The sequence below is a fragment of the Astatotilapia calliptera genome, chromosome 16, assembly GCF_964374335.1.
Source record: "Astatotilapia calliptera chromosome 16, fAstCal68.1, whole genome shotgun sequence".
In the NCBI taxonomy this organism is placed as follows: Eukaryota; Metazoa; Chordata; class Actinopteri; order Cichliformes; family Cichlidae; genus Astatotilapia; species Astatotilapia calliptera.
Genome location: NC_137437.1, coordinates 9,908,262 through 9,921,018, shown reverse-complemented (window position 1 = coordinate 9,921,018; position 12,757 = coordinate 9,908,262). Strand labels below are relative to the sequence as shown.

The 12,757-nt window shown below is 41.4% G+C and overlaps 1 protein-coding gene across 1 annotated transcript in view; it reads right to left on the bottom strand.

The window, feature by feature from the left end:
- Nucleotides 1-12,757, bottom strand: part of kdm6a (lysine (K)-specific demethylase 6A) — a 50,107-nt gene that overhangs the window by 21,216 nt on the left and 16,134 nt on the right. Inside the window, exons 6-9 of the mRNA XM_026145520.2 lie at nucleotides 8,415-8,535; nucleotides 2,343-2,397; nucleotides 1,858-1,892; nucleotides 285-378 (exon numbers count right to left, since the gene is read on the bottom strand). Coding sequence (XP_026001305.1) covers nucleotides 285-378; nucleotides 1,858-1,892; nucleotides 2,343-2,397; nucleotides 8,415-8,535 — 305 coding nt within the window. The remainder of the gene's footprint in view (nucleotides 1-284; nucleotides 379-1,857; nucleotides 1,893-2,342; nucleotides 2,398-8,414; nucleotides 8,536-12,757) is intronic.

The window sequence follows — 12,757 nt, the reverse complement described above, 5'->3', positions numbered from 1 at the left end:
GAAACCAATGCCTGAGTAAATAAAGCCAGAATTATTTAATCAAACTAGATAAAAATCCACTTATTACTACATTTGATGTAAAAATACAACGATTTTAGCAATCACTGGTTGCAGATGGTTTTTTTCCCCCATTCTTTGCAGGATGGTAAATGGTAAATGAGCATGCAGACTAGGGGAAGCCGGGAATCGAACCAACCGAGCCTGAAGATACTTTCAGCCAGTTTAATCCGGTACATTTCACATGTGGACATGAGCATCGGCCTACATCAGCAAAGGTCACTCACCAAGTTGTTGCAGTGTGGTCGCCTTCACTTGTGCAGGAAGATTTTCCGTCTGCAACAGACTTTCATACGCTTCCTTCGCTGCTCTGTATTTCTTCTGCGGGGAGAACAGGAAGAGGAGGACAAGCAAGAGAAGTAGACATGGGGGTTGTTTAGGCCAGACAGGAAAGCCAGTGTTTTATGGTTTTATCTAGACAGACAAAGACTTTAAAGACCTCCTCACACTCATAGTGTCCTTCCATACACAGACAAACACACGGGGGGAGGGAGACTCAACAAGTCTGGCAGGTGTGTGTGTCTGCACTAAAATGTTTGTGTGCTTTAACAAAAATCTGGGGAAATCTGAGCTGCCTGCTGGTGAACCAAGGGTTTGTTTTAACTTAGTGGGCTTACTGACCTTTTGTCTAGATCATCAGGTAGAGTAATGTCAGTGCATGGACAGAATCTTCTCTTATCAGGTCTAAAATAGCCTTTTAAAAACCAACCCACCAGACTGTGTATGTGCAGACCTTGCACATACAGTCTGGCTCTAGACTCTTCCTGTCTGCACACAATAAAAACACCTCTGGGCAAACACTGACACTTGGGCACACAAGCGAGAGAGATTCTTTAATGTTCCTTCCTGTGTCGACTAATGATTGTCATTAAGGCTGAAGGCAAATACAACCAAATGAACAGCTGCATTTGGAACTACTACAACTGAAGAATTGCAATGGGGGGGGGGGGGATTGTTGGTAATGAAGCCCTGCCATTACCTACAAGATCTGACATTTAGAGTCATTTAGTTTTAGATAATACTTGAACAAACACTGTTCTGTAGTTAATTGACACATTTTCCAACAGGTCCTGATCATGTTGTTTCAACATGATAGTAACAGTAATGGTTCTTATATAGCGCTTTTCTACTCTACCTGAGCACCCAAAGCGCTTTGTACAACATGCCTCATTCACCCATTCAAAAAAGCACTTTTTTCTATGCCTAAGTGCTTTCTACCTGACATACACACATTTACACTCTGATGGATGCATCAACTTGGGATCTGTGACTGGAGCAGCCAGGGATCGATCCAACAACCTTCCACTTAGTAAATAACCTGCTCTACCCCCAGTGCAGCATATTTTCATAATGGCATACTGAGGAGTGCATTAACATATTCAAACTTGGCCTAAACAAGGCAAAGGGACAGATACATGTAAATAAAAACAATACCTAGATATAGTAACTCATCGACACCAGTGGTCTAGTACAAAGTAGGGGTGTAATGTACCTATATATACCCTGAATCATTCCCAGCAGCCTTTGAGCCAAACAATAATAGTTAGAAGTTAAAGCTTTATATTACTGGTGTTGTTCATCATAATTTTTTAATAATTGAATTATTTTATACTTATGAATAAACAGTACAGTTGTTCTTATAAGCCACAGTATCTGAGTTCTTAAAAAGGCTGGATTACACTGAAGGTCTTCCCTTGTCAGAGAAATTGTTAAATCAATATAAAGTTATAGCAGGTGCATGATGCTATATTAATTGAGTACAACATGAAATTGTTTGGCCCACATTTATCGATTGCTTACCTGGATCTCATATAAATGAGCGATGTGGAACTGAACTGTGGGGGTGAGAAATTAGAAATTAGTGAAATAAAACAACAACAAAAAAACCCAAACAAAGAGAGAAATTAAGCTAGATAATGGCTCCATGAAGCTCAGTGGGTACAGACTGCTAGCACTATGGAGCACAGATGGGAGGGGGAGTAGGACACTTTCCCCAGAGTGTACATGTAATCTGAAATCACAGTGTGTATCTGCAATGTGCTTGAAAGCACTTCCAGCTCGCTCTCTCTCCTTGTGCTGTCTCCTAGGCAACCCCAGTCTTGGGCAGAGTCAGCAGGGAAACAGCAACAGAGAGAGAGAAAAAAAAAATCTGCTCTGTAGAAATATTCCTATGCCCTTTCAATATGTGTTACATACCACTAGCAACACGGCCCATCATATGTGATCATACTTTACGTTGTAGCGTGTGACTGGTTGGCTGGAACAATTATAGCACCTATACTTACTTTCAGCTTTGGACAAAGTGCAGAGTTTGGAGTCGATCAAAGCCAGCTGAAAATGCTGCAGAGAGGGAAAAAATGTAATCATTTTAGTGTGAAAGCAAATTCACACAAATCAAACATCTCTGTGACAAGATTAAAAACAAACAAAAACGATTTAACCTAGTTTTTTCCGAGAGCACAGAGCACAGGAGTGATATTTTTAAGGAAATCGTGGAGAAATCTCTATTCTTCTCCAGCTAATGTGCATTACCCAAATCCCCAGCATTCCTAATAAACCATAAATGAACTCCTGCCACTGCAACAAGAGAGGACACAGAGCTGGAAAAGCTAAGGCGCAAATCTCACCCCTCCTTTCTCCTGTCCAACTTGTCCTCAAAATGAGACGCTGATATCCAGTGGCAGGCTATTAATGGCATCCAATTCCATCATCTGAACTACGGTTTCTGGGTAAGGCAGATGTCTGCAGAGGCCAAGGCGTGCCACAGTACCAGGAAATGCCTTCTATATGGGATCACTGAACTGATTAGCCCAAGTCACACAGCTCTTCTGGCCTTCTCGGACTCCCTTTAGTTCTTCCACAAAATGCCCAGATGTTGCTGACACACTGCTGTAATTTTAACTGTATTCAAGTTCATTATACGAGAAAGTGAAATGTAAATTCCAGCAAGATGTCCTGTCTATAAGTGGCTTCAAGGTGACAGTTTTCATTGCAGTTTATTTCGGTAGTTAACTAATCTGCCAATTTTTCTTCAATTAGTCAACGATCATTTCACTTATGCTTATCTCCACTTCCAGTGGGTGAACCTCCTCTTCTAGGCTCCAGTGTTTCACCTAGTCAAGTCTTCCCACCTGTGAATATCACTGTGTTGTCTCGGCCCACAGCAAAATAAAATAATGACCCAGAAACTTGTACTAATTACTATTCAGAATAAACACTAATAATAATGTGAGAAAAAAAACAAAAACCAAACAAACTAGCATACAGGAGTAGCTACATTATCGCATTTCACTCTTTAGCTAACAAAACTGAAATGGTGTTCGCTTAGCAAGCATCATGCATGAGAAGGTTCTGATAGGTAATCTAACATAAACATTACTGGACAAATTTGAACATAAAGCATTAACGCGATGCACTGAACTCCCTAAAACTGAAGCATTCAGAGCTGACGTCACAGCTCCAGGGTGCCGGCGTTTTAAATGCTCGTGCACAGCAGTAGTCCTGTCGTGGAAGGAAAGTGCCAGTTTGGACACTCTGCAAATAACTTTTGTTTAAAATCTCAGTTTCTATTTTCTTCTGTCCTCCTGTTTTGCCGTTCGCGCTACGTTCTTCTTCGTTAGTATTATCTGCAGTCTTGGCAGACGATATAGGCGATACTGCCCTATAGCTTCCTGTAGTGTATTGCAGTTACAAAAAGAAATTTATGATATGATGCATCGACAATAAAATTCCCCCATCAATTAATTTTTATAGTTGATGTCATCGATTATTTGGACGAATCACTGGAGCCCTTTTTCAGTCCCTAGGGTTGCTGCACTGTAACCCTATGCAGTCCCAAATGATGCTTTGTGCATTTAAAAAGGCACCACTAGAATCTGGGTCAGTAAAACCTGTCAGCACCTGAGCACGAGGAAAATCCCAAAACCTTGAACTTCTTTCAATGGCACGCACACTTTTGGAACAAACTGTACTGCTGCTGTTGCTGAACTGGTCAAATTAAAGAGGATTTCTTGCTTTAACCTTAAAAGGCAAGCACCGGTATCAGCGGTCCATGCTGGGGAAAAGGCAGCTATAAGCACAGGCACACACAGAAAAAGGAGGCGCCCGCTGTCTTGGAGCGACAGCAGCCGCACAGACGGTCAATGTCAGCCAGATAAAAATCAAGAGCCGTCCAGCTGGATCTTTCTTTGCATGCTTCACCCTGGGCCAGTGGAGCTTCACACACACACTTACACATGCATGCGCACGCATGCAGACACACACAGAGGACCCTGCTTAGGACAAACTCCCTTTTAAACAGCGCTACGAGCCACTAAACACCAGACACTCCAACTGCATCCACATGCTTTAATGTCAAGCAACAGAGGCAAAGACAAATGCTTTTACCTAGATCGCTTTCACATCACACTCCTCATGGAACCCCACAGCATCCTCCAGTAGATCTCCGCCTCAGCCTCTTCTATCCTTTCCCTCCTTCCCTTTCACACTTGCTCTACCATCAGGCAGATAATGCAGCAGGATTGTCAGCTTGGCATTCCACCTCCCTCCCCATGTCTCGCTTTCCTCACTCTCTCTCTGTCTCTTTGCAATCTTTCTTTTTGTCTCTCTCCCTCCCTCTCTCACGCCACCTCCTTCCCCCTCTTCTATCCTGGTGTCACTGATTACTATTCAGCAGACGGCTGCAGTGGAGAGTGCTGAGAGATGACACACAATACCTCAAAGCTGGAACAGGCAGGGAAACACCACCTCTACAGCCCCCCCTCCCTCACCCAACCCAAATCTCACCTCTCTTTCTCAGCTCAAAGCTCTTCTCTATGGCTACGCAGCTCTACAGAAGCAGCCAACTCATATAACCTCAATTTAAAGCACACTGGGGCCAAATCATTTCCTCTTCTCTCATTAACCACATTAGCAGACACTAATGGGATGAAATTGTCTGCGCTGTATGTGAAATCCAAGTTTGGTGCAGTTACATGCAGTGATTCACATTGCAATGTGTTCTTAGAAACTCAAGGCATCTCAGTCACTTGATGCTCTGCACCTTGAAACATGCATCCTTCATGAAAGTCCATTTCTACATTCCCTCCCTCCTGCACGCATTTACTACAGAAAACAGTTTCTGATTCCTTTCTCATTTCTGTTTCTTACATTTATTCAATCTCAGCTCCTCTGCGTGAGAGACCACCCCTCCCTTTAGATAAGTGGGGCAGTTGTGTGTGTATATGTGTTGGCAGCGAGCCAGAACAAACAGGGAGGGGTGGCCTCCAACACCGAGTGAAGACGTGCAACGCGTGCAGCCTAGTTAGCTCCACAGAGCACCATGTGTATAAACTCTTAAAACCTTTGGTAATAAACTGTAAACTGAAAATGTCAAGCTTTAGGAAATACTTCTTTCACCATTAACCAATACAGAATATTTGCTTGATATAGTTAAGACACGTGTCATGCACCTTAAATTCCGAGTGTTGCACACTTCGTTTCTTGCACATATACAGGACTGTCGGTGTTGTTCTGGAAATGTAATTCACCTTGCTGATTACATGCACTTCCTCTTGTGTCATCTTATCTGTTAATCTGATGTCGGTGTGTTTTCTTTGGAGAGAGAATTGTTTAAATGTGTATGTTGCAGCTTTTTTCTATCAATGACAAATTTATTTGAATTCATAGACCTCTGAACCATACCGCTCAAACGTGTTTCGGCAGGATTTCTACTCACATTCAAACTAGGTTACTTAGTCTGACTGAAAAAAAGAAAGTCAGGGAGATCAGGCAACACTAACTCACAACTTACTTTTAAGAAAATATGACCACCTCGGCCTTTTTCCTTCTAGATCCTCCATGGGCATCAGAGGAGAGGAGGAGCTCCTGTGCTGCTGACTGAGATCACAGCGATATGTGTCTGAGTTTGTGTGTCTGGCACTTATTATACCTTCCCCAAAAGATTTAGTAATGTATGAATAGGGCTGTGCGATATGACCAAAATCTCATATCCCGATATAAAACATCTATCGTCCCGATAACGATATAAATCACAAAAAATTTAATATTTTCTGTAAATTCCGTGAATCTCGGGAAGGTGAAGTGTTTCCAGCTGGGCGTCGTGTACTTTAACCGATGCATGAAACTACACATTTTTTGACATAGGTTTTAACGGCCGCCGTTTTCTTTGTGAGTATTTATCACACGGCATGTTGCGGGGAAAAGCCTGTTCTAACATTTGAGGCTAAGGTTTATTTTTTAGCACCTGACGGCTCTTTTTTGCTTTTCATCCGTAAACACTCTGCATACTTTTTCACGTGATTCAGTTTATTTTGAAAAGTCTCAACAGGATCTTGAGCTTTACTGTGAAAGGTTTATGTGGAAAATAAACAAGCGGACATGCGATCGTTTTACCGTCGTTGTTGCTAACGACAACGCATAAAAACAGGCGCTTGTCCATCCATAGTGTGATTATATTAAACATAAGCGATAGAGAGAACTTTAAGAAATTAATATAGCCACTACAGTGACCATCAAAACCATGAAAAATATTGCCGTAAACAGTTAATTTTTTTGCGACACCACGAAACAAACGATAGCGTAAAATGAAACGACAGACGTTTTTATATCGTCATCCGATATATATCGTTATATCGAACAGCTCTATGTATGAACTTCATATTCTGTAAGCCTGGAAGAATATTACTGCAGTGCTTCCCCTGCTATTTTCTGACTGTGGTCATTCAGAGTGTTAAATACACTGATGCACCTATTGCTGCAATATTGACACTTACTTGTAACTTATTGGAATTTAATCTTTTCTTAGTTAGTTTTCTATTCTTAGTTCTGGTTATTTGAACTTTTATTTCATAAATAATCACCATGAATAAAATCCTCTGCGATGGCAGTGTAATAAATATTACTTTTTTTAAACTTGTAATATCCAGTTGGCATGTCTAAACTTCTGTAGTGCACTGGCATAAGTATGCTAGTGTGACATAACGTCTGAAACAGGACAAAGCCTAGGATCAGAGCAATCAATCCCCAAAGGGATCCCCGACAACAGATCGGCAGCTAAAAGTCAGAATGCCTTTTTCCTTTTGTTACTGTCTCGACAACTCACAAGTATCCGGGGATTACAGACACACAGGACAGATGATCCTGCAGCCGGTGTTGATCCAAAGGACTAGGGAGGTCAGAATTATCTAAAAAGTTAAAAGGCTCTTATCTGTGACTGTACATCGGAATTCATGAAACTTAAGTGGCATGAATGCAAAATGATTCAATTGTTCCAGCACTCTCATCAGGCAAGGACACTCTGCTGATGACTCGAGTCAAAATGTATATATTTGTTCTAGCTGCACTTCTATCAGCTGTGGGTGCAGAACCTTTAGATGTGCAATGAACAAAGTAAGACTGTATAATACACTTCATAAACACCCACAATAGCAAATGCTTCCAGTATCCCTCCAATATTAGCTGATAAGGTTGTTATGACAACATTACAAGATAAGATAGCTCGCCTGCTTCCCTATGGCTTTACTTCTGACTACATTTATTAAATCACGTCAGACCACAGCCAGAGTTGTCACCCCAAGTCCTTTGTGATGGATAGTTCAAGATATTTAGAATATTCCAACTGAAATCAGTAACTTCATTATTAAAATGTGTGAGACAACATCTGTTCAGTAGTCCTCTACAGTGCATCCTATTAAGTTGGACATTGTTCTGCAGCCTCAGTATAGCAACCTCAGATCACCCTTTTTATCTGTGCATGCATGCTTCAGTTCAGTCCAACATATTTTACCATCTCAGTGAAAATACATAAAACAAGACAAGGTGGAAGATATGACACCACTGAAATAAAATCCTGAAAACACAGACTGGATTCTGTCTCAAACTTCATATCTATTTAGATTTACAGACACTATCTCTACTTTTAAGATTAGGCTTTAAACTTTCCTTGCATAGGCTGCTGGGGAACTCCCATGATGCATTGAGATTTTCCTTTTCAGTCACCTTTCTCACTCACTATGTGTTAATAGACCTCTCTGCATTGAATTGTACTTGTTATAAATCTCTGTCTCTCTTCCACAGCATGTCTTTATCCTGTCTTCCTTCTCTCACCCCAACCGGTCGCGTCAGTTGGGTGCTCCTCCCTGAGCCCGGTTCTGCTGGAGGTTTCTTCCTGTTAAAAGGGAGTTTTTCCTTCCCACTGTCACCAAAGAGCTTGCTCATAGGGGGTCATATGATTGTTGGGTTTTTCTCTGTATCTTTTATTGTAGGGTGTACCTTACAATATAAAGCACCATGAGGCGACTGTTGTTGTGATTTGGTGCTATATAAATAAAACTGAATTGAAATTGAATTGAATTTACCTTTAAGCTTGACTCGTAGTCTGTGTTGACTTTAAACATGAATCCCAGTCTCAGATGAATCTCTTTAGCTCTTGAGAAACTGGGATCGATGTAAAGCACCTCCTGGAATGCCTTGATTGCCCTGGAAAAAGACCACAAAAATAGGAGGATTAACAAGAACAGAAATGAATACAAACAGTAAACCTAATAAAATATGCCAATATAGCCCATGTGGACACTTTACTACACTACCAATCAATAATAATAATAATAATAATAATAATAATAATAATAATAATATGGTAATAGGGGCAGCACGGTGCCACGGTGGTTAGCACTGTTGCCGCACAGCAAGAAGGTCCTGAGTTCAATTCCAACATCAGGCCGGGGTCTTTCTGTGTGGAGTTTGCATGTTCTCCCCGTGTTTGCGTGGGTTCCCTCCGGGTACTCCGGCTTCCTCCCACCGTCCAAAGACATGCAGCTTGTGGGGATAGGTTAATTGGATAATCCAAATTGCCATTAGGTGTGAATGTGCGAGTGAATGTGAGTGTGACTGGCTGTCTGTCTCTGTGTGTTAGCCCTGCGACAGACTGGCGACCTGTCCAGGGTGTACCCCGCCTCTCGCCCTATGACAGCTGGGATAGGCTCCAGCGCCCCCCGCGACCCTGAAAAGGAGAAGCGGAAGCGAATGGAATTGATATGGTAATAATATGGAGTATAAAAATCTCCAAGGTAACCAGATAAGTGTAAATGCTACTTTGAAAAGAAAAAAGAAAAAAAACTTGGAAAATGAGTGAAATCCCATTTGTAAAACCATCTCGGAAATTAGGTTGAGATAAGGGATGAGGACCTAATATTAGCCATTTAAGGCAGCAAGATGCAACTGTGCAACTTAACCCATACATAACATAACAGCTGCTAAGCTGTAAACTATTCTAGTGTTGCGAAACATTATCCAGGTTGAGGTAGCCCAGATAAGGCTTGATGCTACTTTTACAACAGAAAAAAAATCTTAATCATTTCACTGTACAAACAGCTGCAGGCAATTTGTTTACTTCAATTAAATAAAATGGCTTCAGCAGTGTATCAGTATATTGTACTGTAGCCTTTATGGTCAGTGGATAGTGTCTTCCCTAGTATCTTCCCATTATTCTTCAAGGTGCTGCAGACACTACTGTATATTGGTATCTACCAGCCCAAATCTATGATACACATGGTTCCATGTGGGCTTCACGCATGTGTCTTTTCCCAAAAGTAAATTTTTTTTCCTCTTTGCTTGCTTGCAAAGTTCACAACAGGGTCAACTACGTGGAGGCCCTCATCACTACAGTAAAGATGGAGTTATGTGCACTTTGTTAGCTTACTATATTCATAAGATGATTTTTCATGGCAAGTGGTCTGGTGGGAGCCAGAGGCGTCTCACTTGAGCTGTTACATGTTTGCATACATATAGAAGCATAACTTGTAGGTAAAGAAACCATTTCAGGGCTACAACATTTCATTGAGTAATTCCAAGAACTCGATTATTAAAAAAAAATTCTCAACACGAACTTTGCTTCGATGCTTCGGTTAACGCATGGCTCTGTATTGCGCCGATGTGTTAAATGATGTAAACATGAGGGTTTCACGCGCATGTGCGACTAAAAATGGACCTTCAGTATAAATGTGTTTAGGAGCAGCGTGTGACTAAAAGGTCTGACAACATTAAGCCCAAACAGGCCCCAGTTTTAAACAAAAACACTGATAACATAACAGCAGTAGTGATGATGCTGGCACAGTTTAACGTGGACCCAGAGTATCTTTACACACCATAAAGAGCAAAGAGGCGGAGCCATTACCGAACTGGTGAGCTCGGGTAGAGTGAAAGAAAAACGTGTTTCTAGTGTCGTAAACAGCAGTGCTGTTCCTGTGATCACCATTAATGCCTTTAGTGGAAAAAGGCAAGCGGGAGTCCTTCATCAAAACACCCGATCAAAAACTCTGATGCAAAGAAAAGCAAAACTTTGTAGCTGCTCCATCCACCGCTGTTTGTTTTTACACAAATAAAAATCTGCAGTAAATCTGAAGAAATTGTATAAAATTGTGCAGATGAACAGTTAACATAGTCTGACACCATTTTTAAATTGTACATTGTGGCTTCAAAGTCAGGGACCAGGGTCTGAGACCACTTGTAGTCAACTTGCCCGTCTTCAAATCAACACTGGTGTGTCAATATGGCGGTAGAATGGGGATAAAACAGCAATAAGACCGAGTCGGTCGGCTACCACTGTTTTTTGGGGGTGGTTTTTCTCTGAATCAGTTCAGGAACAAGTTGGCACTTATGACATGTGGTTTAACACATTTGTTAAGCACTCTACATGCAATCTGTTTGTGATAATACTGCAATCTCAAATCTGTTCCCGCCTACATCCGACCTGCAGAGCTGTACCCTGGGCCAGGGACAGACTTGCCAGCATTGGACCGTGCATAATCAACTCTCTCAGGCTGGGCCAGATCTAAACGGGGCAAACAAGTAAAGACGCGGCAAACTACAAGCATTTCACCAAGAGCAAAAGTCAGGGAGCAGGTAACAAGGCTGAAGAGGAATCGGTAAATATGATACAAGTGTGAACACTTCTGTTTGAAATTGTCGGTAACTGTGTGAAGGCTTGAGGACTGAGACTCGAGTGGAGGCAGGATTTGACCTTAGAGTTGCTTTATTGCAAACTGTTCCTCCATATAAGCCTGAAATCCATTTGTAACACCTGACATATACGATGTTTAGAAGAACAAAACATTATCTATTGTCAGTTCCAAGCTGTCCGCATGTTAATGAAGATGCTCTTACTGTGCCGGGTGTACAAATATGATTGATCAGAGGTATTCTACAGTGTGCGAAACCTAACTGATGCTATGCACCGGGGCTGCAGTCTCACATCCTACAGTTAGAAAGCCTTGCTGTGAGAGGATCTCTGATAAAATGTCATGCAAAGTTTATTGGCTTTGCAAATGATGATGCAACTGTTGTGACAGGCCAAGAAGAGCAGCTGAGTGAAAAAAACTCAACCCTAACCCAACCATCATTCACTGCACACTTAGAACTTCCAGTCCATGGTGATGGTGTGAAACTTGCTACAGATGCAGAGTAATTATACATATTTATTAACTCTCAAGGTAACTGCAGACTTACAAAATAAAATAAATAAATCCTCCATCAAAGTAGAGTGCTTTCTTAGAAATCTACTGCAGTGTAACATTAACTCTTTCTTTCTTTAACAACTTCTTGCCATTACTTCATATTAAACATCGAAGTTGAGTGGCACAGCTGGCTAAGTGGAGAGGGCGTTTAATTCTTACAGATTATACTTTTGTATTGTTGCGTCTGACTTCGAGTGTCTGAAGAGGAAAGCACACGACTTGGAATATTCTGCATATTAATTTAACTAACACTGACCCTTTTGCAACATTCAGACACACTGGAACCTGCTCTGCTCACTATAATTTAAAAAAAATAAAATAAAGAGAGAAAGTAAGCTGAATCCTTGTATGTGTCTTGCATTAGAATTCTCCTCCTTCCATTAAGTTGAGTTTACTTCTACTGTTTCAGTAAAATACCAGCATCATTGTGGAGCAGGAACATGTGGGACTCGGCTATAAACACTGAGGAAAGAGCGACAGAAGAGACCTACAGCTTTAAGCCATCCAGCCGTGCCAATTACACACTTGTTCTGGTAACATCTTTCCCTCTCATTCCAAATAAACAGTCCAAGAGGCAACTACACACATTGGCACAAAATAAAACATGCTTTTCAGTGCCCGAACAGTAACTCAGGTTTGTGCTATTCTATATGTGATTGAGCAAACCACTGATTAAAATTTGTTGGCAACTTGTCTGCATTTATAGATTAGACGGCAATTAACAGCAAACCTTCATCAATCTACTGAAGAGGGACTGGAGTCTGCCCGCCTTGGACTTCCCACCCAGAGGCTGAGCAGTTGCCTTGCGACCAAAGTTGGGTGCCCAGAGCAGAGGGCACTCAGCCTCTGGCCTCCCAGAGGGTAACTGCATTGACTTTCAACTGTTCCCAGACAGAAAAAACAAACAAACAAACACACCCAAAAGCCAAGCTTATTTACCAGTGGTTTTTCCTGGTTGCACAGTTTGCCATCCTACTTTTTTTACTCTAGTCTGAAACAGGTTTCAGTTCACATAAACTTGACGTGACAATGGTATAATGTTCCATCAAAGCTAACAAGAGGACTTCATATCTTGGTCCCTAGTTGCCAGCAAAATGCTGAACTAATTTCTCAGTTCAGCCCAGAAAAAGGCAAACAGACTTTCCGCTGTACCGTTTTGTTTTTATCTGTAAAATAAAAGCAAAGTG